Source organism: Arachis hypogaea, chromosome 2, assembly GCF_003086295.3.
Source record: "Arachis hypogaea cultivar Tifrunner chromosome 2, arahy.Tifrunner.gnm2.J5K5, whole genome shotgun sequence".
In the NCBI taxonomy this organism is placed as follows: Eukaryota; Viridiplantae; Streptophyta; class Magnoliopsida; order Fabales; family Fabaceae; genus Arachis; species Arachis hypogaea.
The window spans coordinates 95,757,713-95,781,717 of NC_092037.1; the positions used below are offsets into that span (position 1 = coordinate 95,757,713).

At 32.2% G+C, this 24,005-nt stretch overlaps 1 protein-coding gene across 1 annotated transcript; it reads left to right on the forward strand.

Annotated features, from left to right (window-relative positions):
• Positions 1-465: 465 nt before the first annotated feature.
• Positions 466-16,357, forward strand: LOC112753190 (protein transport Sec1a). Its single transcript, XM_025801596.3, has 21 exons — positions 466-667; positions 1,376-1,431; positions 1,529-1,610; positions 2,010-2,088; positions 2,627-2,677; positions 2,817-2,913; positions 3,008-3,040; positions 3,589-3,714; positions 3,892-4,080; positions 4,262-4,345; positions 5,444-5,542; positions 5,631-5,701; positions 6,522-6,618; positions 6,949-7,074; positions 7,169-7,264; positions 7,948-8,073; positions 8,314-8,394; positions 9,230-9,423; positions 14,640-14,733; positions 14,823-14,912; positions 15,915-16,357. The coding sequence occupies exons 1-21, from the start codon at positions 592-594 to the stop codon at positions 15,966-15,968; spliced, it is 2,001 nt and encodes a 666-aa protein (XP_025657381.1). The 5' UTR covers positions 466-591; the 3' UTR covers positions 15,969-16,357.
• The last annotated feature ends 7,648 nt before the right edge of the window (positions 16,358-24,005 follow it).

Below are 24,005 nucleotides of genomic sequence, written 5' to 3' on the forward strand. Positions count from 1 at the left end.
AAAAAAAAATAGAAAAATTAATGAAATAAAAAAGTTAAATTTATAATACCAAAACAAAAGAAAACAGTAGCTAAAATCATAAAATATATTCAGACCAAAAAAAGTTTTACAAAATTTTTTTTTCACACTAATATAATCAGTGAATCTAATGAACTACTTAAAGAATTATCAAAAACATAAAAATGATAATATAAAAAAAATTAATATGTCAAAATTAAATCCATTGAGTTTATTGAAAAAAAAAAGAAAAAAAATCATATAATAGATTGGAGAATGGGCATTACAGGCATTACAGCCATTACCAATGATTATGAAACCAAGTATAAAAGTGGATTTGGCTCGACTCAACGCGCGCAAAAACGTAACCGAAACTCGAGTTCCAAATCACACGTTCACACCCCCCAACTCTCACACACTTATAAGGACTTTCTCAGCGCTCTCGTTCTTTCTCCCTCAACGGTTCCAACGACTTTCTCTCTCCTCTCTTTCTCTCTCCTCTCTTTCTCTCTCTATCTCTATCTCTCTTCGCCATTGTCGATTCTCGAATCTGCATCCGGAGCTGATAATCGCAACCAGCTTCTGCAAACAACAATGTCGCTTTCGGATTCGGAGACATCCAACAGCAACACGCCTGAGTACAAGCCGTTCAAGCAAATCAGCCACGATCGTGAGATCCATTTCCTTCTGTCTCTCACTTAGTTTAGTTTTCCTTGTTCTCTTTTGTTTATGTTTGTTTTTCGAGAAATGTTAGCTCAGAAAATATATCGTAGATGCATTATGGTTCTGCCTTGCTAGCTAGCTGTGAAGCTTCGATGACCAGTTTCTCTTTATATGACAAATCTTTCTCCAGGCAGAGCTCAGTATCGGAGCATCCTCACTTAGAATTCTAGATTTATTCATTTCCTATGCATTTGATCTTGAATTCGAATTCGGATAGTTTTCTTTTTTCTCCAAGCGAATTTATTGAATTTCTGGATGCTTCATTTTTCAATTTTTTTCTAGAAAATGAACAGGTATATGCTTTTCCTGTTGAAATGTTTGGAGGATTTAAGTGTAGAAAAATTCCTGGGAAGGAATATTAGATGATTTACATCTGAAATCATATTTTTCATGCTAAGCTCAAAATAGAATACACAGTATTATGCATGCGAAATATCTTCTTATAAATTGGCCGTGGAAGGAATTTGTTCACCGATGAAGAAGACAGAACATAGTATTCCATATATGTGACCTATAGGAAAATCTAATAATTAATAGGAGATTCTTTTAAATATTTAATCAAATCATTTAAATCTATGTAAAAGGATATATTCAAGATGTCCATGAATTAGCTTTACTTCCGTAACTTATTCATGGTTGTTCTGGATGCTCATAGGGTTATTGTATGAAATGCTTAGATCAGCAAAGTCAGGGGATTCGAAAGCATGGAAGGTGTGTCTTAACATTTTATATTTGCATATCTTCAATTCTGATCTAATTCAAGTTGATAGCTGATTTTAACCATTTGTTTTTTTTCTAATTCTGGCAGGTGCTCATAATGGACAAGGTCACAGTTAAAGTAATGTCACATTCATGCAAAATGGCGGATATCACAGACCAAGACGTTTCTTGTAAGAACCCTTATAATATATAGCCTTTTTTGAGTGTACTTTTTTCTTGCTTTTCTTATTTAGTACTCAATTACTCGGATCGATGGCACAAGCAAAAACATGCCATTGATACCAAATGCCACTTTAATTTCAAGAATTTCAAGAAATCAAACATGATGCACTTGATTCTAGTCTGCACGCTGAGATCATCTGCGTTAATATTTTTCAAGCATTAAGCCATGTTTGTTAAGCTCATTTGAACTTTAGTTGTTCAATTTCTTAGCTTTCTGCTTTTCATTTTCCTTGAAGTTTTCTTCAAATATTCATTGAGTCAACTATATATAGAATATAGTGCAACATTTTGCTTTCTGGTTACTGTCAAAATATGGTATTATATAAACTATAGACATCTCATTGCAGTGGTGGAAGACCTTTTTCGGAGAAGGCAGCCGTTACCATCTATGGATGCTGTTTATTTCATCCAGCCTACAAAAGAGAAGTAATTTAGTCTTAGTTATATTTTTTTTTTCCTTGAGTTGCCAAAAGGTAGTATTATAAGAATCATATAATAAAATGAAATTATTTTTTAATTCTTGAAGGACTAGTTTTCGATTATAACATAATGTTACAATTTCTGGTATTCATTTTGCAAATTCCCACTTGTAAATGTGTATTGGAGTTTGTATTCGTGTCTATCTTATCACCAATTTCAACGATATATAGTATATTAGTTTTTTATGATTTCTCTGCTGGCCATTCTTCTCCTCAGTAAACAACATCCAAACATACTCTGAAAACAAGCACAACATAGAAATAGACTAATAAATATAAATTTATAATTTCTATTAAAATAGATCTTTCATTTACAATTTTGAACATATATAATTATCTGCTATAGTATCAGTATTTGAAACTTGCAAAGTGCTGGTAACTTTTTCTATATTTTAAATATTTAACAATATTTTTTTCTGTTATATCTTTCATTTTCACATGCATATTTTTTATCCATATTAAACATCTCTTTTGCTAGCACGCAGTGTGGTCATGTTCTTGTCTGACATGTCTGGAAGGGAGCCCCTATACAGAAAGTATGAGGAGAATTCTACTTTTTCCAACTTTTAAATATTGTACTTATGAGCTTAATCAGAATCAAACTAATTGTTTTATTTTTTTCCCTTTATTTTCTTAATTTTTCTTCTTCTTTTTCCAATCCATTTTCTTTTCCAGAGCGTATGTATTTTTCAGTCACCCAATCCCTAAGGAACTTGTAAACCATATCAAGTGTGATACAAGTGTTTTACCCCGCATAGGGGCCTTGAGAGAGGTAAGGATTTTATTTCTCTTGTATTAAGCTATCAAGGTATATTCTTCATCAAATTACTAAAACTGTTCTTTTCTTTTATCATTTTATTTTTCAGATGAATTTGGAATATTTTCCTATAGATAGTCAGGTATGGAATGATAGAACTGTTCATGCTTCAGTTCAGTGCATGGGAGCATGCATATTGCTTGAATTACATGATGTACTATATAGCTGTGTTCCGATTGAATTGAGATAACGCTTTTATAATATTACCTAACAAGATATTTATGTCCTTGATACATGGAAAATAAATTTATATTTAGGAGAATATATACTATACTCTAAGCCTGCTTTGATTCTCCAAAATTTCTTGTACAGTATGTCCAAAATATAACCCAAAATAATTAACTATATGGTTTTTTTGATGTCCCTATGTTCTATAAATGTTAAGACTTAAGTTTTTCATTGAGGAAAAGAGAGATCAGACACAAAGAATAGGATGCAAACCACTGCAGTAGAGTATTTTTTCTGATAATTTATGTAGTAATTACGTTATTATATACTGGTACTATTAGTGTGATTGACACTAGTTATTATATTAATTTATTTTTAAACAATGTTTTCTTGACATTTTGACAATATGTTCTGAGTATGCAATAAAGGAATTATTTATCAACGGAGATCTATATCGCGCAGGCGTTTATCACCGATCATGAGACAGCATTGCAAGAACTTTATGGCAAGATGGAGAATACTCGCAAATTCAATGCATGCTTGAACAGTATGGCAACTCGACTAGCTACAGTTTTCGCTTCAATGAAGGTATTACTTTCGCATGTCCCATTCTGTATGTGACGAACTTAGATCGAGGTTATAATGGATTAATTACTTGTCTTTTGTTATTTTCAGCTTCTTCAATTTTACCTGTTCTCGTAGTTTCAGTTCAAGCATATTACGGTTGATCTAATTATACTATCCTAATGTTTCCCATCATGTTAGGAGTTTCCACATGTGAGGTATCGCTCTGTAAAGGCAACTGATGATTATACACCAACAGATCGTGATTTAGTACCTACCAAGCTAGCAGATGCTGTTTGGGACTTGATTACTAAATATAAAACAACTATTCCCAACTTTCCACAAAGCGAAACCTGCGACCTTATCATTGTTGATAGGTCCATAGATCAGGTTAAAAATATGAGCAAGATTACATATTATGAGCAATTTAACTTTTAATACTAAAAAAAGAAAAATATACATGTGAGAAATGTAAAAAAAAAAAAAAAAAAAGTGCTACAAAATTCTAAAAACTTTGCTGTGAACGCTTCTCACTGTTTGACAAATGTATGTTTCGGAAAAACATTCACAGATTGCTCCTGTCATTCATGAATGGACGTATGATGCTATGTGCCATGATTTGTTGACTTTGGATGGAAATAAATATGTTCAAGAGGTATAATTTTCCTCTCCGCTTCCTCCCTTACACAAGTTTTTACATTTTGCTGTTGGACATTTGATAGCAATATTTTGTTATACTCTTAATTATATTTTATTACTTTTCATACTAATTTCCAAAGTTCAGACTTAAATAAATTAATTGATATAATACAATCAACCAATAATTAAATACATTTAGTTGTATTTATAATAAGTTATGTTTAATTAAAACTAGAGATAGATTATTTATACTATATAGTATATTTTAATAAATGTTATATTAAAAATATGTTAGAGAACAAAATATAAATAGATTTTGAATTTATTTATTTTTAAAAAAGACATAAGTTATTTATATTAGAGTTATATAAAATTGCATTTTCATCTTTTTTTTTGCATTATTGCTACACGTTGTCTTTTCTTACTTTTTTGTTTGTTTGTAAATAAAAATATTATATTAAATTTAAGAAATCTTTTACAATTAGTATAAGAGATTAAGAGATGAAGAATAGTAAAAGTCTTAATATATATAAGTTATGTTATATTAAATTTAAGAAATCTTTTATAATTAGTATGAGAGATTAAGAAATGAAGAATAGTAAGAGTCTTAATATGTATAAGTTGTAAAATTTAAATATTTATAACTGAATTTTTTTATAATTATTATTATTATGACACTTTTAATGTATGTTTATTGCATTTAATTAATACTTGATGTTTCAATTGAATAATAATAGAAAAGAGTTTTTTGTTTTAATTTTTTTAAAATATTTTATTTTACTAAATAATAATTGGTTGATTTTCATCTTTTGCCAAGTCATTAGAATTGCTGATGTAGCATCATTAGCAAAGAAAAGATGACTTAAACTCATTATGAAGAGAGTTGATATTAGCTTTTATATATTATAAATAGATAAATAGATAGATAGATAAATAGATAGATAGTGAGGTTAACATGTCTTTCTTCTAATGAAAAGTTTATTGTTTATGTTGTTTATTTTACTAAACTTTATATATTATATTAATTTTAATTGAATTCACATATTATATTTTCTAAATATTGGCATATATGTATCTTATTGGCGTCCATTTTACTATTTATATTTTGTTTCAGATTCCCAGCAAATCAGGAGGCCCACCTGAGACAAAAGAGTTCATTTTAGATGAAAATGATTCAGTCTGGGCTGAACTTCGCAATACACATATAGCAGATGTATGTTTTTTGTTCACTGTTATCAGCTTACACGCAAATATAGTTAATGCGTGAAGTACCAATGCTCTTTTACAACCTAAAATTTCAGGCTAGTGAAAGATTGCATGACAAGTTTACCAACTTCGTGCAAAAGAACAAAGCTGCCCAACTCCATGGAAGGTTTGCACTCACACCTTTCTCCTTCATTTATACTTTATAGTAAATTTTGGCCAATTCATAAAATACAAGGTCAAACTAAGGTCCTTATTGCTATCATTCATTTGATTTTGTCTTCCATCTCAACTTCATTAAACGTTATCTTCTGTGTGAATGTTATCAATTGATAGGATTATATGACGAAAGTTAGCATAGGTAACTACAAATATTACTGAATCCGCCTTTAATGGTTAATCCTTCGACAGTACAGGAATTAATTAGAGAAATGTTAAACGTGTTTATATTGTACATTGGATCAAGTCATGAACTCACAATTAATTATCATTGGGTTGAACTGCTGAAACACCCAATCCAATGGTGATGAATGTGTGCATCAGCCTTATATATATATATTGTAAAGTAATTATTCCTATTATTACTAATTAGATAATGCAGATTTAGACTTCAGCATTGGAAATTTATACGGGTCTGGAGTTTCAGTGATATTGGGATATTAAAGACATGCAAAACCTTAATTTAGTTCTCTCAAGTCACAATTCAAGATAACCAGCTTCTGATGAATTATAGTTCAAATGAATTGAATCCCTATTCCTCTAGTTAGAGGTACATAGATAAACTATTTTTTGCTCGGAAAAAGGGGGATTGGGGGCCTGGAATTACATTATAGTCTTTTTGGAGGCATCAATACAGTTACATATCAAACCTTCTCTTTATAAGCTTTCATTAGTTTTCCCCTTCTATCATTTTCACTTAATTATTTGACTATTTCTTTTAAACATGAAGCTAGTGCCACATACTTAAGTATAAATTTCATTCTCTGCAGAGATGGTAATGAATTATCTACACGTGACTTGCAAAAAATGGTTCAAGCCTTGCCTCAGTACACTGAGCAAATGGAAAAGATTTCGCTCCATGTGGAGGTTCTTTTTTTACCATCTTCTATTTTTACTTTCTATGTTTATTTAATTTTATGAGAACTGCTTAGAAACAATATTTGGGTATAGCTTTAATTATAACAATAGTGTTTAGAGGACTCAAAGGACACCCTCTATGAAAATCCATGCTGAGCGTAGTGTTAGACGACATTAGCAAAAGATTATATGATTATTCCAAGATGATGATAAAGGTTACTAATTAGCTGGGTTTAATTTTGATGCATTGAGTTTTATGCTATTAATAAATGGGAATTGAACTTTTATAAGAGAAATATATCCTTACACGGACAATTGTTCTTGATAAATTCAATGCAGATAGCTGGAAAGATCAATACAATTATAAGAGAAAATGAGCTTCGAGATCTAGGACAATTAGAGCAAGATCTTGTATTTGGGGATGCTGGAGCAAAGGAAGTTATCAACTATCTTCTAAAAAAGCAGGTCTTTTACTGAAGGCTCAACATCATTTGTTGCTTAACATACAATAATGTACACTTCCTTAGTTTCTTTTATTTACATTTTGCACCACATGCAGGATCTAAATCCGGAATATAAATTGCGCTTGTTGATGATTTATGCAATTGTCTATCCTGATAAGTTCGAGGGTGATAAAGCCACAAAACTAATGCAGGTTCTCTGAAAATATGCTTCTTTCATTATTCTTCAACTCCAAACTTACTTATACGGAAGTTATGGATACAAGTTCCTAACAATAAGCATGAAAATCCTTCTTTCTATGCATACCTCCGAAAGTTATAATACAAGACGTTCAGTACTATGATCAGATAAATGTCCGTCTGAAGTTTAGTGGATAAAATTCATCATGGAATTGAACTTTCATGTGCGGGCGCCTAGCTTTGACCTGCTACATGTTCATGTCACATTTTTAGAACTTAGGAAATCATTTCACTTTCACACACTTATCTATGACGCGCTCTTACATAAACCCAGCTAAGTTGTCTAAGACACCAAAAAGAATAGGTTACCTCTGGATGTCACATCATTAGTTTTCTTGGTATATAAATGAAATTTGTCAAGACCAAGATGAACAAATAAAAAAAAATACCAAGTGAATAAATTAAATCAGATTTTGAAGTCTGATATGTTTTATTTTTGTGGACCGTTCTGGTTTTCCAGGCATTGTGAATTTATCAACCTGTAATTTTTGTAAGTCAAACGGAAGAAGTTACCATATACAATTATATATGCCCTACAGAATTTTCTTTTACAAAAGTGTATAACTGTATATAACTTATATTATAGAAGTTCAGGCTATCAAATATTATTAAATGGTTGATTTGTGTTTGTAATCAGTTGGCAAAATTATCACCCGATGACATGAAAGTAATTAGTAATGTGCAATTACTTGCGGGATCAGCAAACAAGAAGTCGACTACCAGCAGCAGTGGTTTCTCACTCAAATTCAGTAATCATCAAAAGGTAATTTTTTTTACTCCCTAGGCTTAATAACTCTCACAGTGGTTAATGAAAAAATTATATACATGAGTTATTATTTTCGGATAAATGGAGTAGTCATTTTATGCTTATGAAGGGACAATAATTCGGATTTAAAATGTTTCTGGATGAAACTAATATTTTCATTAGAGAATGCTCCCTTGCATTCCCTGTTGTAATAAAAATCTCTTCACGATCAATGTGTAAACTTTTTGTATTGCATAGACAAAACAAGCAGCACGAAAAGATCGTTCTGACGAGGAAGAAGAAACATGGCAACTAGTTCGATTTTTTCCCATGATAGAGGTATGACTAAATATCATGAGTGCTCTGCTTTAATCTCCCTGATTGTTTTCCATTTATGATTATTTACTAGAAAACTCCGTCACTAGAGATTACATGTTGATAACTTTAGGTAAATCTTGGATAATAATTCTTACGGTTAAATAACATCCTTCAATTTTTGTATGATATCTAAGTCTTTGTTATTTTATTCTTGTCATTAGCCCACTCCTGTATATCATGTTAAGTTGTTAACCAAATTTCACATTTTAAGTCTAGATAAAAGATTGATTTTTAGAATTAAATTAAAATCATTCGATTCTAATAATAATTAAATAACTTTTGCGTAATTAATTTTCCTATCATGATGATAAAACATCGTTACTCCAAGTACTTTGCATGTTAATTTAGTTAAATTCCATGATTATGTTACATAGATGTTGACATAATTGATTTTCATCTCTGTCTTATTAGTACCAAATGTATTGGTTAATTATCTGTTGCGCACCATAATGAGTATCACACTTGAAATCTGGACAAAACTAGTTTTCTCATATTTGTATTCTCTTCTCATATATATAGTGCAATTTATACCAATGATAGCACAAAGATTCTGTGGCATATGAAAATGTAACCGTAGATGAGGCTTCCTAAGCTACGTTTTATGCATGCATTTATGTTATCACCGAATGTATACTTCCTTATCATATAGTGGCATTTGTCCTCGAATGACCAATTAATGTGAGCCATGAAATCTTTATATTTTCCTAATAAATACTTCAATGCCATCTTCATTCAAATGTTCTTTACGTTATATGATCAATGTAAATTGAAGTATAGATTGTACTGCGTTTGGCAGGAGATCATTGAAGATCTCAATAAGGGGCAGTTATCAAAGAATGATTATTCATGCAAAAATGAACCAGCCCCTGTTCCCAAACAGGCTCCTGTTGGAACCAACCAACGCACCGCGGCAGCTGCAACTACTGGCGGACCCAAATCAAGGAGGACCGCAAACTGGGCACGTCGAGGATCAGACGATGGATATTCAAGGTGACATGAAATTCTTCCCTTGTGTTTAGTAAGGATAGCTTATTTTTGTTATGGATAATCAGAGTTAGGCACACCTCTAGCATATTACATACTATGAGTGTGAGTGAAAGGGTTTGATATAGAGTATCACGAGTAAATACAACTAACAGAATTATAAGTGCGGTAATTTAGTACATGTGAACAGTAACCGTATAGGTAGATAGGACTATATAGTAAATAGCCCTCGTACAGTGAACAATAAAATAGTACTATGTCAGCAACAAAATAACACTCTCAATTTAACGTGGAAAACTCCAAAATTATCGAGTGAAAAACCACGGGCCAAATTTCAAAAATATCCATTATATTTAATCGTAGTTACAATATAGTATGATCATAATAGACACTTTTCTTTTATAATTTATAGTAACTAATAAGTAGTAGAGAATTTACCTAAGATCCAATTCTTCACAATACTTTTATTTTATATTATACACTCGTTACAATACTATACTTACTAAAAAATATCACACTCAAAGAAAACCACAAGAAGCTTTAATTTTTTATTGCTTGTGTCTTGGTGCTCTTAACTCATGCACCAAAGGCCTCCTTTTATAGTCTCCAAATACTAAAGTGCCAGCTATCACTAACAGAAGTGCCAAATTTTTTCTAAATACGGTGCCTAACATTGTTTGAAGAAAGTAACGAAAGGCAATCCACGTTTCCAACAATCTCCACCTTGACTTACATTTTGCAACAGTTTTCAACTTCTGCAAACATTGACTAAGTTTAAACAATGTTTAAATTTGTCAAGAGACAAACGTTTAGTCGTCATGTCTGCTAAGTTCTCCGCTGTAGTTATTTTTTGAATAATAACAACGTCAGTATTTATACTTTCTCTGATAAAATGAAGCAGACTCAATATTCCTAGTCCTTTCATGATAGACTGAATTCTTAGCCAAGTAAATAGCATTTTGACTATCACAATATATGATTGGTACTACTACTTGATTCAATCCAAAACTATCCAAAAGACCAGGCAATCAAATACCTTTTTTACAGCCTCAGTCAATGCCATGTACTTAGCTTCAGTTGTAGATAATGTAACTATAGATTGCAACATCACCTTCCAGCTTCAGTTGTACATCCAAAGACTGCAAAGATATAAGATGTCAATGACCTCCTTTTTATCTAAATCGCCTGCATAATTAGAATCAATATAGCCAACAATTTCACGGTTCTTCTGACCATCAAACACCAAACATACATTCGTCGAGCCTCTCAAGTATCTCATAATCCATTTCATAGCTTCCCAGTGTACCTTTTCAGGATTGCTCATAAATCTGCTGATTACGTTTACTATTTGTGAAATATCTGGTCTAATGCATACCATGACATACATGAGACTGCTAATAATACTAGAGTATGATATACGAGACATAAGCTTCACTTCCTCCTTGTTTTCGGACATTCTTTTGAGGATAACTTAAAATGGGTAGCTAACGGAGTTCCAATTGGTTTAGCTTGATCCATATTGAAGCGTTGTAGTACTTTTGTAATGTAACTATGTTGTGTTAAACACAACCTACCACAATGCCTCTCCCTATGAATCTCCATTCCCAGAATTTTCTTTACTGTACCAAACTCCTTCATCTCGAATTCCTTTTCCAACTGAACTTTCCACATACTAATTTCAGCTTTATCATTTACTGCAATTAGCATATCATCAAAACACAACAGATAAATTCGTGAACTATCTAGAAGTTTCTTAGAGTAGATGCAATTATCATATTGATTTATGTGATAACCAATACTAATCATAAAAGCATCAAACCTCTTGTTCCATTGTTTAGGGAATTGCTTCAAATTGTACAATGACTTCTTCACCAAGAAAACATTATCTTTTTTCTCAAGATCTATAAATCCTTCTAGCGGACTCATGTAGATTGTTGCCTCTAACTCACCATGTAAGAAAGTCGTTTTTACATCAAGCCGTTCAAGCTATAAGTCAAACGTACTTACAGTAGCTAATATGCCAAGAACAGAGCTATTTTTAGAAACATGAGAGAATATTTAATTGAAGTTGATACCTCCTTCTGAATATAGATAGCATTTTGCTACTAGTCTTGCCTTGGACCTGGGAGGTTTAATACCAGGAATACCTCTCTTTCTTTTGAAGACCCATTTGAATCTAATCCTTTTTTTCCCTTTGGAAGTTCCATCAACTTCCACATTTGATCTTTGTGAAGAGATTCAATCCCTCTTTTTGATTCACATGCATCGTGCACATTCCAGAAGTGTTCTACTCATACGTTCTGCAACTCCATTTTGCTGTGATGTACAGTATGGTGCCTCACTATATTAGTATATCTGGAGAACTCTGCGAATTCTTGACTGCAAAATCTCTCTACTATTGTCGGTTCTTAATCTCTTAACTAACCGTCCAGTTTGCTTCTCAACTATGGCCTTCCATTGCTTGAATTCGCCAAACACTTTATCTTTTTTCTTCAAGAAAAAAACCTAGACCTTTCTGGAATAATCATCGATCAATGTGAGAAAATAATGAGTTCCACCTAGTGAGTTGATTGGGGCAGGACCCCAAACGTCTGAGTGGACATACTCCAATATTCCTTTGCTATTATGTTTACCAGAGTTGAACTTTACTCGTTTCTATTTTTCAAAGACATAGTTTTCACAAAAACCAAGTTTACAACTCTTCTAATCCTTTCAGCAAGTATTTGCTAGCAAGTATAGACATTTTTTTTCTCCCTCATATGACCAAGTATCATATACCACAGTCTTGTAGCATCATTATCACCTTTCTCTAAGGATACGACGACAACATTTTCACTAACTGTGCTCTTTTGCAAAAGATAGATCCCACCATGAAGCTTTTCTTTCATCACCGCCATTGAGCCGTTGAATACCTTCAAAAAATCACCTTCATTAAGTGAATTTGTACTTTTTTTTTTTTTTGACAAAGACACTCAAGGAAATCAGATTTTTATCCCGTTCTGGTACCATCATCTGATCCGATTCGTACCTCTCCTTCATCTATAACTAGAATTAGTCTTTTATCTCCCAGTCTTTCATATTTTTGTAGAAAGTAAAAAGATCTTTACTCTAGGTGTCATGTGAAAACATGTTCCAGAATCTATGATCTACTCGTCTCTGTAGTTACCAGTAAATATGGTTACAGAGAAACCAGTGTCACTGTCATCAAAACTCTCAATTATTAAGTTGGCAGAATTTCCTAATTTCTTCATCCTTTATGGACAATTTCTTCTAATGTATTCTGGCTACTGGTAATGGAAACACTTAACATACTTGTGCTTCCTAGACTTTGATCCTCTCTTACTCGAGCTTGTAGATCCTCTTTCTTTACTACGTCCTCTTGTCACAAACAATCCATCTGCGGGTGATTTAACAGTGAATCCAGATATTAATTTCTGATTTTTTTTGTCATCAGTGCATCTTTGACATTTTGCACTGTGATTTCGAATCTATCATATAGTATGATATCGCAGAAATTATCGTACGAGGAAGGTAGTGTCGTCAATAGGATTATAGCTTGACAAACATCTTCTACTATTATTCCGGATGCTCCAACATTGGATATCATTTTGTTGAAGTCATCTATATGCTCCGGGATCATCTTGTTTCCAGTATACTTGAAGGTGTACAATTGTTTCTGTTGATACAACTTGTTGGATGAGGTCTTTATAGAATATTTATTCTCTAAAGCCTTCCATATGGAATTAACAGTTGTTTCTTTCATAACCTGTTGCAAGACATTGTTTGCAAGACTTAGTGGTATAATATTCTGTGCTTTAGCCATTGCCTCTTTCTTTTCTTTTTCAGAAAACAATGCTGGCAATTTACTTTCACCTTGTAGTGTATTTACCATAATGGTCAATAAGCTTAAATCATTTGAACTGTCAAATTTCTCTCTTTCAAATTTTGGTTCCAAAATCTTATGAAACCAAAAATAACTCTCTAATAACAAAGAACAACTCTTTTTCTGATGTAGAAAATAAGACAGTGCTATAACCGCAAAGCATGCTAAGATTGAACTTTATCTTAAAACTAAGTGGCTCTGGTACCTCTTGTTATAAGTATTAATGAGTACTAGAGAGTCTACCTATAATTCAGTGTTTATTCCTCACAATAATGTGATTTTATATTACACACTCTTTACAATATTGCATTTACTATAAAATATCACACTAAAAAAAAACCACAAAAAGCTTTTATTATTGATACTGTTTTGATGCCCTTAACTCATGCACCAAAGGCCTCTTTTTATAGGCTTCAAAACAAGTACTATAACGCCAGCTATCACCAACTTAAAGTGCCAAATTTCTTCTAAATACGGTGCCTAACTTTCTTTGAATTTTCTTTTATTTGGTGGCCAACATTGTTTGAAAAAAATGGCAAAAGGCAAGCCACTTACGTTTCCAACAATTTTTTCCCAAAAAAAATATTTGCTAACATCTGGGTTCGTTAGGTTTTAAGTTTGCCAAGCAGAACAGATATCTTAGTTTATACTTATGAAAAGCATCAATTCTCCTCCTAAAAATAATATCAAACCCATTTAACGTGTATCATAGCAGAAAATACAGAAACAAAATGTAAAAGAGAAAGCAATTGTATTGAGCAAATTATATACACTTTTCTTTTTCAAATAAACTAGATTTAGATCATGATTGTAACGCAAGGAACAAAATTCGAGTAATATATTTTTCCTTTTATAAAAGGAAATAATTAAATCGTTCCGATCCTCTTGACAAACAAATATGTTAGCATCATATAGAAACCTTTTGTAATGAGTGACATGAAAGTGGCAGAAAATTCACAAGATATTTTGTAATAACAGCTATATATTTGAGTGAAATTGTTATAATTATCTTAAAATTGGTGTTTAAGTATTGTTTATTTTTTTTTAATCTATTATTGAATCAACATAAAAAGTTAAATTAAAGATAGAGAAATATTAATCTCATTGCATAGAATGAGAGCAAGATATTTTTGTTAGCTAAGATACGAGGAAAAAAAGGGAAAGAAAATGATTTAAAATATTAAAGTAAACTGCATTTTACTCATGAAGCCTTTCATTTCCCTGTTTTCACCTCCTAGCATACCCTTAACACAAATTTGTGTATTTAAAGAAAATGAATTGTACTTTGATATGAATTTGTTTCAACCCTCAACTTATAGCTTTCCTGTTTCTTCTTTAGTGACTCCACTTTGAAGAACACCGGCGGTGCTGATTTCAAGAAGATGGGAAAGCGAATCTTTGTGTTTATGATTGGTGGAGCTACTCGATCTGAGGTAGAATACGATCGGGTACTGCTGTAAATATCTATGGGATTTTGCAATTTTCCAATATCAGCTAATGAAACTATTCTGTTAATTTTCAGCTACGAGTTTGCCACAAGTTGACAACAAAACTCAAAAGAGAAATAATCTTAGGTACTTCTTGCATGGATGATCCTCCACAATATCTTACGGTAATAATAACCCTTCTTAATCACTTTCTGCAAATTCTCCCACATGGTATAATTGCTTAAGAGCTTTAATCACTTATGCAATGTTCTAATCAGCTTTGAAGGGTATCATTTAACGTGTGTTATCAATAAAATGAAGTGAAAGACCATTATGTGAATTTTGTAGAAATTCTTTCCTTCTCAAAGGATTTTTTTTTTCCTCTACACACTTCTCTTAGTAATATATATTTCTTTTCAAATAAATCCTACATCTACATCTAAATGTTAAAAAGAATAAAAATGTAGAGGTTACTTTTTGAGGTGTACATTATATTTTTATCTTCAAACTATTTAGTAAATTAGAACATAATAATATAAATATGGCTTAATTTATATATTCCTTTTATTTAAAAATAGAAATTATTCTAACATTAATTTATTTCTATAGACAATGATCAATAACTTGATTATAATATCACTCTTAGGTACTATATTTTTGAAATAGAGTAATACAAATAAAATCTGTATACACAAGTAAAGAGTGGAACATACAATACAATTGTATATGTTGACTTTTCAAACTAACCCACAAATTTTACATGTTGGTTTATTGAAAAATTACTCATTTTTTAAAATGGAGGGGGTATCTTTTTAACGTTTATGACTTTGATTTCCTCTTTCTAGCAGCTTTTATAGAATTGACCTTTGCTTGCTAACGTTAATCGCTTACTTAAGGCACTAAATAGAAGGAGGATATTTCATATTCGAAACTCCTATGTAAATAACCAGTTTTATTTAATAGGGACGTAAATGCAAAAACAAGATGTGTTTTTTGCGTTTTATATAACGATTTTTCATTTTTGTGGTTACACTTGTATTACAAACTTAACATTTTACATTTCTTTTTGAGTGCAGTCATAAAAAATAGTTGTTTACAAAACATTTATCTTTCATATTTATTTGGTGTCTCCTTGGGTTCTCTTGTTGGTTAATTTTCATTTTTCTAATTGTGGTGAAATGTTACAGAAACTGAAGCTATTGTTAGAGGATATTCCTACACTGAATGGTCTCGGGATATAAGTAATTATCTATGAAGATTGCTGGCAGGAAGTTAAAACAGTTTGGCTATACTTTTGTATCCCTAAACTTATAGATAGCTAGTGACCTAGCTAGTGTATGTCCTCATGACAAAGGCACCCAATTTTTATTTTATTTATTCTATTTATTTTTTTACCTTATACAAACTTTACCTCCCACCACTTGGTATATAAATATATATTTGATGACGATATTAATAAATTCAAATTAGTTACATACTGATGTTATGCCCTGATACATAAGCTCCTTAATAATTGATCAGTAGTACAATGTACTTAAACCCATTATTAGCTGGTTAGAGCTAATTTTGTAAAGAACCAATACGCTCTGGATAGTTGTTATGCATATAGTCATATACCTCTTGTTGATAAGTGATGTTATTTTCTGCAAATTAATATTCTCTTCTTTTTTACTATATATATCGCATCATGATTTGATTTTCGACACAAGTGCATTTAGAGAATTTTGCCTTTTTGGCCTCTTGTGTGCTTGTGTGGCTTTAAACCTTGACAGTAAGTTTTTCTTAACAATTGGTTACTTATTTTAGTTACAATTTAAGCTTCACTTTTTATATGTTTAATAAATGTTGACATCTTGCAGCTGCAAAAATATGATGAAACAATTCAGCTTTGTGAACAGAGTTAGTATCCTATGGAAAAATAATTTTGACATAGTAAATAGCACATACAATTTCAACATTTAATTTCCACATCTCATAGTTACTCATATGTAAAATTGTGGAGGTGGTCACTGTGATATCCAAGTGTTACTTTCACTTCGAACGGCTTGAGACATCACTTAGTCTTCTTGAGGAATTGCAACAGGTTGGATCCATCAATGACAATTCATTTTTTTTTTCAAATAAATCTAATGTTCTTTTTCCATTTAAATCTAGATGCTTTATTTTTTCAAACTTTTATATATGACTTAGGTTGAGTTTGGTAAACAGCTTAATTAATTTTTTTTTGGAAAAAAAATTTAAATAATAAATATTTATGTTAAAAATAATTTATAAATAAGTTATTTTGTATTTAGTTTTTTAGTCCTAAAAATGTTTATTTTAAAATGATGAGTTTAGAAAATTCTAAATTTAAATTGATGATGAACAAACATTATTAAAACAATTAATTACAAAATTATTAATTTGATTTTAATTCATACTTATTTAATTAATAATTTTGTTTGTGCAGATTTTTGTTGGGCCAAAAAGAAAAAAATCAACAAGCCCAATGAGATGCTAACTTTCAGCCTTGTGCAAAATAATCATATGAATGTTGGCTGAATTGTTGTGTTAGTTGGGCCAGAATTTAATCATTACTATGAGCCCAAATTAATTTTGCTAGAAGCTAGCTTGCTTGGTCCGAAAACAAGAAAGAGAGAAAGCAAAAAATGCTTCCAACAGATCCCATTTTCATGATACGGTGGATTTCAAAATTCTCTTTGCTTGAGTTAATTGCCTTGGAAACATGAAAGAGAAAATATCAAAGTGATTTGATGACATTTAGTGTAGCTTACACGCTACTACACAAGAAGCATAGAGAGTTGATCTTAATTAATTTATAACACTCATTACTCTCATGCTTTGCTTTTTCTTTCTTTTCTCTCTATTCTTTCTTCTCTTTCGGTCACTTCACACAAGAAAACATAGAAGTTTTAGCAAGCTACAAAGAAAAAGAAGGAGCTAGTAACAAGATCATTGTAATGATGGCAAGAAAAAGAAAACAAAAAGTATGTTGTGGCTGAGATCTTCACCAAAATAAGGTAAGATTTGGTGAAGTAAGCTCATGCTCTCCATACCCAAAAATGGAAGAAGAAGATTTTGGTCAGAGGAAGAAGATCCTTGGAGGCATGGCTTGTCTCTGCTTTTGATCAACCACCACAGGAGGTAGCTACAGTGGCTACGTGATGGAAGATGCAGAAGTTAGGGCAGATGAAGCCATCATGCATCAAGAAGCATCAAGGGCTAGGAATCCTTCTTGGAGTGCAAGTCAAGATGGATGGATTGGATTGATGAAGCTTGGTGCAAAGGGAAGACACAGAGGTAATTGTATGTTGGTTTTAACATTCGGTTATCTCTCATCTCTCTCTGGTCGAACCGGTTTTACTTGAAGAAGAAGTTTGGCTTGGTTCAACAACTTCAATTGTGGAGGCTTCCCCTTCTATAAATAAGGAAGAACAGCCAGGGCTTGAAGCAAGGAGAGTAAGTGCAGAGTTCTTATAGCTACCTAAACTAACAGAAGTTCTTCTCCTTCAATATTTTCTATTTTGTAATTTTTTGTTTAATTTTTTCTGTCTTGAGTCTCATGAAAAAAGGCAAACAGTGAGGTTTGTAAGAAAAAATCATAGAGCGAAAAAAGGCAGAGAGTGCAAAATTAAAAGAAAAAGCCACAGATGTCCTTAGAGGTCATTTGTACATCTGTGTTGTGTTTCATGATTCTGTGGGAATCCTCTTGCAAATTGGGTTAGCACTTAACAATTGAAAGTTTGGCAGTGACCAAGTCAAGTTTAGTTTGGGATTAGATTCTGAACTTGTCCCGGATAGGAAGGGTAGTTCCTAGGGAGAATTGGTGTTTGTAATCAAATATGATTATAGTGAAATTCCATCATTATTATGATGGAGACTGGATGTAGGCAACACTGCACTTAGCAGCTGAATCAGGATATATCTTGGTGTGATTTTCTCTCTCTTCTACTCCATTTCTGATTCTGCTGCATAGAAACTGAAAAATATCTCATGGCTGGTAAGGAGACAAAACGAAAAAGTCTCTTGACTAGACACGAGACAAAAACAAAAAATATCTCCTCAAGTGTTTTAAAAGACAGCAAAAGTTACTAAGCGAAAAAGGGGCTAAGATTCAACCCCCCATTCTCTTAGCCACTGATAAACTATCATAAAAGAAGAATGATAAAAAAATTTCTACTATAAGAGAAGTTATTTTTTTAACTTTTTCATGAATTCTTAAATAACTTTTTAAAAAATTACAATTTGATTTTGAAAATTACAAAATATTAATGCTATAATTTTTTATAAGTTAAAACTTAAAAATAAAAAAAGTTACTTATAGACTTATCTTATCTAAACTAGTCCTTAGTCTTATGCCTTTCTTAGTCGTGTTGTTTTTTTATTGTTTTTTTTTTTTTTTTTGCTTGTGATTTGAATATAGTTTGCTTTCTTGTTTTTGGTTTAAGGTTATTTATTAGAATTTAGGAGGCGGATATCAAATACGACACGACATAGAATATGTTGACATATGAATTTTAAAATTTTATAAGACATAAGGACAATAATGGCTATCTTGAACAACATGAATAACTACTAATCAAATAAAAATACGCTATACATTAATTTAATGCTATTAATTAAATTTATTCTTTTAACCCTATTAATTCACATTATTCATACATTGTTCAAAAATGTTGTTGGTTACCTATACTTTTCCATATATATAATATAAAGTATACAACAACAATAATGCCTTGTCCCACTAGGTGGGGTCGGCTATATGAATCAAACGATGTTATTGTGCTCTATCATGTATCATGTCTACAGAGAGACCGTTTATATGTAGATCTCGTTTGACCACCTCATGGATGGTCTTCTTAGGTCTTCCTTTGCCTTTCGCCCCTTGTCCATCTTCTATCTCATCCACCCTCCTGATTGGGTGTTCTATCGGTCTTCTTCTCACGTGTCCAAACCACTTAAGACGCGATTCAACTATCTTTTGTACAATGGGTGCTACTCCAACTCTCTTTCTTATATCTTCGTTCCTTATTTTATCCAATCACGTATGACCACTCATCCATCTCAACATCTTCATCTCTGCCACACTCAACTTGTGTTCATGCTCCCCTTTGGCCGCCCAACACTCCGTACCATAAAGTATAACCGGTCTTATCGCGGTACGATAGAATTTACCTTTAAGTTTTAAAGGCACTTTTTTGTCGCATATAAAACCAGATGCATTCTGCCATTTTGACCAACCTGCTTGGATCCTATGATTTACATCCTGTTCAATCCCTCCATTATCCTGTATGATGCACCCAATTAAAACTTTTAACTTTTCGTAGGATATTTTCTCCAATCTTCACCTCTATATTAGGGTTTTCCCTTCTCAGACTGAACTTACATTCCATATATTCCATCTTGCTACGGCTTATGCACAGACCATACCCTTCTAGAGCTTCTCTCCATAAGTCCAACTTCTTAATTAAGTCTTTCATTGACTCTCACATAAGGACGATATCATCGGGAAAAAGCATGCACCATGGCACAGGCTCTTGGATGTGCTCTGTGAGTACTTCCAAGACTAATGTGTAAAGGTATGGACTTAAGGATGATCCCTGGTGTAATCCTATACCAATAGAAAATTCTTCTGTCATACCACCTTGAGTCTTCACACCAGTTGTGACCCCATCATACATGTCTTTAATTGCACGAATATATGTGATCTTTACTCTCATCTTTTCTAAAACCTTCCATAAGACCTCCCTTGGCACCCTATCATACGCTTTTTCCAAATCAATAAATACTATATGTAGATCCCTTTTATTACTACGATACCTTTCCATCATCCTTCTTAATAGTTATATCGCTTTAGTGGTAGATCCGCCTGGCATAAATCCAAATTGGTTCTCTTATACTTGTGTCTCTTTTCTCAACCTCCGTTCTATTACCCTTTCCCATAACTTCATGGTATGACTCATTAGCTTGATCCCTCTATAGTTTCCGCAATTTTGTATATCCCCTTTATTCTTGTAGATATGTACCAAGATGCTTTTTCTCCACTCATCAGACATCTTTTTTGACCTTAAAATATCATTAAAAAGCTTGGTTAATCAGTTGATACCTTTTTCTCCATGGCCCTTCCAAACCTCAATCGGGATATTATCAGGTCCTACTGTCTTGCCATTTTTCATATGCTTTAGAGCCTCTTTTACTTCGAAGTCTCGAATCCTTCGATAGTAGTCAAAGTTTTGATCTTCTTTAATTATGCATAGCTGACCAAGGCTCGGAAGAGTCTTCTATCCATCATTAAATAACTCGTAGAAGTAGCTCTTCCACCTTTCATTAATCTTCTCCTCTTGAGCCAACACCTCTCCATCTTTATCCTTTATGCACTTAACCTGATCCAAATCTCTCGTTCTTCTTTCACGACTCTTTGCGATTCTATATATGCCTTTTTCTTCTTCTTTCGTGCCCAAAAACTGGTAGAGACCCTCATATGCTATTGTTCTTACTTCACTTACAGCTACTTTTGTCTCTTTCTTAGCCGTTTTATACTTTTTCCAGTTATCTACATTGCGGCATAAAGACCACTCTTTAAAGCACTCCCTTTTTATCTTTATCTTCTCTTGTACACTCGTATTCCACCACCAGGACTTCTTGTCTCTTGGTCCTATTCCTTTAGATTCACCAAAACTTTCTTTTGCTGTTCTTCTAATAACTTCTGCCATCTCCCTCCACATCTCTTTCGCGCTTCCATTCCCATCCCACTTTGTCTCTTCTCCTACCTGTCTTAGGAAGCTTATTTGTTCTTCACCTTTCATCCGCTACCACCTCGTTCTTGGATTCTTCGTATGTTGTCTTTTCCTCAACTTTTACTTAACCCGAAAATCCATGACAAGCACCCTATGTTGTGTTGTCAAACCCTCTTCCGGGATAATTTTACAATTAATGCAAAATTTCTGGTCGACTTTCCTCAACAAGAAGAAGTCAATTTGAGAGCTTGTCATGCCATTCTTATAGGTTATAAGATGTTCGTCTCTTTTTTTAAAACATGTATTTGCAATGAGAAGATCAAAGGTTGAGGAAAAGTCCAAAATAGTTTTTCCCTTGACATTGATCACCCCGAAACCATGGCCTCCGTGAATACTCCCATACCCAGTCACTTCTCTCCCAACATGGCCATTTAAATCTCCTCCTAATAAAATCTTATTTTCCGAAGGTATGTCTTGAACCAAACTCTTTAGATCCTCCAAAAACCTTATCTTGTGTTGTTCGTCCGAACACCTTTGCGGTGCATAGGCGCTAATCACATGAAAAGCATCTCCCTCCACCACAAGTTTGATAGAGATGATCCGATCTCCCACCCTCTTGACATCCATTACGTTCTTCTTCCACTGCTTATCCATAATAATTCCAACCACATTCTTATTCTTCACTTTTCCTGTATACCAAAGTTTGAAACTAGAAGTATCTAACTCCCTAGCCTTCACACCAACCCATTTTGTTTTTTGTAGGCACATAATGTTAATTTTCCTCCTTGTCATGGTGTCCACCACCTCCATGGACTTTCCTGTTAGAGTGCCTATGTTCCATGTCTCAAATCTCAACCTTCTATCGCTCCGACCTTTACCTTTAACTTTGTGAACTAGTTTATTTACCCTCGTCCGTTCACGAAAACGCGAGAACCTTACTCATTTTTAACACTACATCCGGGCACCGATGCAGTGATTCTTGCACATTTGACACCGTACTTGAGCCATACAGCGCGTTGCTTCCGGGCAACGACATAGTTTTAGCGCAATAATGTCTTTGGTTTATGTCATGGGGATTCGACTATATCTTTATGTTGGTTGTCGATGATCTAACACAATCCTTCTCCTTTATCCGGGTTTGGGACCGACTATGTACCACAAGTGTAACATAGGCGGAGTTATAAAATATAACGTATATTTTAGATAAATAATAATGATATTTTATTATTTTATTGATATTAAAATATAAATTATTTTTTAATTATTTTTAATATTTTATTTTAATTATATAAAGTATTTAAAATATTTTTTGTTTTAATAAATAATAATATATACTATTTTTAAATTTATTTCAAGAATACATGTTAATAATAAGGCTAGATATACAGACACTTAATGATATTTAAGTGTGTCCAAATGTATCAGAATAATTTTTTATTTTTTATTAAAACGCGATTAGACACAGTCAGACAAATATCAATAAGTATTGTATCCAAAATATATCCAACACGCAAACACGACACTTTAATGAAGTATCTGAGCTTCCTAGAGTACTATGACTGAGTCATAATTCATAGGTATATTTTGGGAATTCCATTATGCTAGGGTATGCTACTCTTAATTTGTTATGACATTATTTTTATCTCAAAACCATAGTTTTTACATATGTGCTTTTGAGGTTAATAGTGTTATATTAGTAGTAGTTACTTTTTTTTCTTCTTTAAAGATCCCACTATAATTTTGTCAATGCACATCAATGCTAACATCAATCAATCTTTTAGAATTATTTTATTTATATTAAATTTTAGATTCTAAATCATAAATTTTTAATGCAAAAATTTAAATAAGACATTTTAAATTCTAAATTCTCCAAAGTATAAGAATTTTTAAAATAAAAAAACATTAATTAATATTGACCAATTAAAAATTAATCTCCTATATTTTTACTGTATTTTATATTTTGTTTAAGTGTCTTCATCACTTTACACCATATCATAGTTTTTTATTCTCATTTTTCTCTTCCAAAGATCAAAATTCTAAATATATCCATATTATTATCATAATATCTTTCCATTTCAATGACAAATTTGAGAAACAAGTTTGTATTTGTACTGTATATCATGTTTTTTTTTTGTTTTTTTTTATTAAAGATAGAAGACTCGAATCCGCAATTTCTTAATTGAGTATGAGGAGACTATGTCATTTATGTTGTTTGAGAGATATATCATAGTGATATGATTTGGTTTACATAACTGATTAAAAATTTCACCATAAAACCCATTACCTTTCTAACCAAAGAATCTGTAATCTTGACAAATTATCCATCCAACTCAGAATGTTTTCGAAAAAGATTGTCTCTTCAATTTAAAAATACTAAGTTTGAACTTGAAAATAATGTGTACTATAATATATGATCTGAGAGAGGATTTTTTTTAAACGTATAATATACAGATAAAAAACTATATGCGCAATGGATCCAAATAACTCGTTCATTAAAAGATTAACAAATGCTAAGCTGCTCATGTTAGAAAATTCATGGGA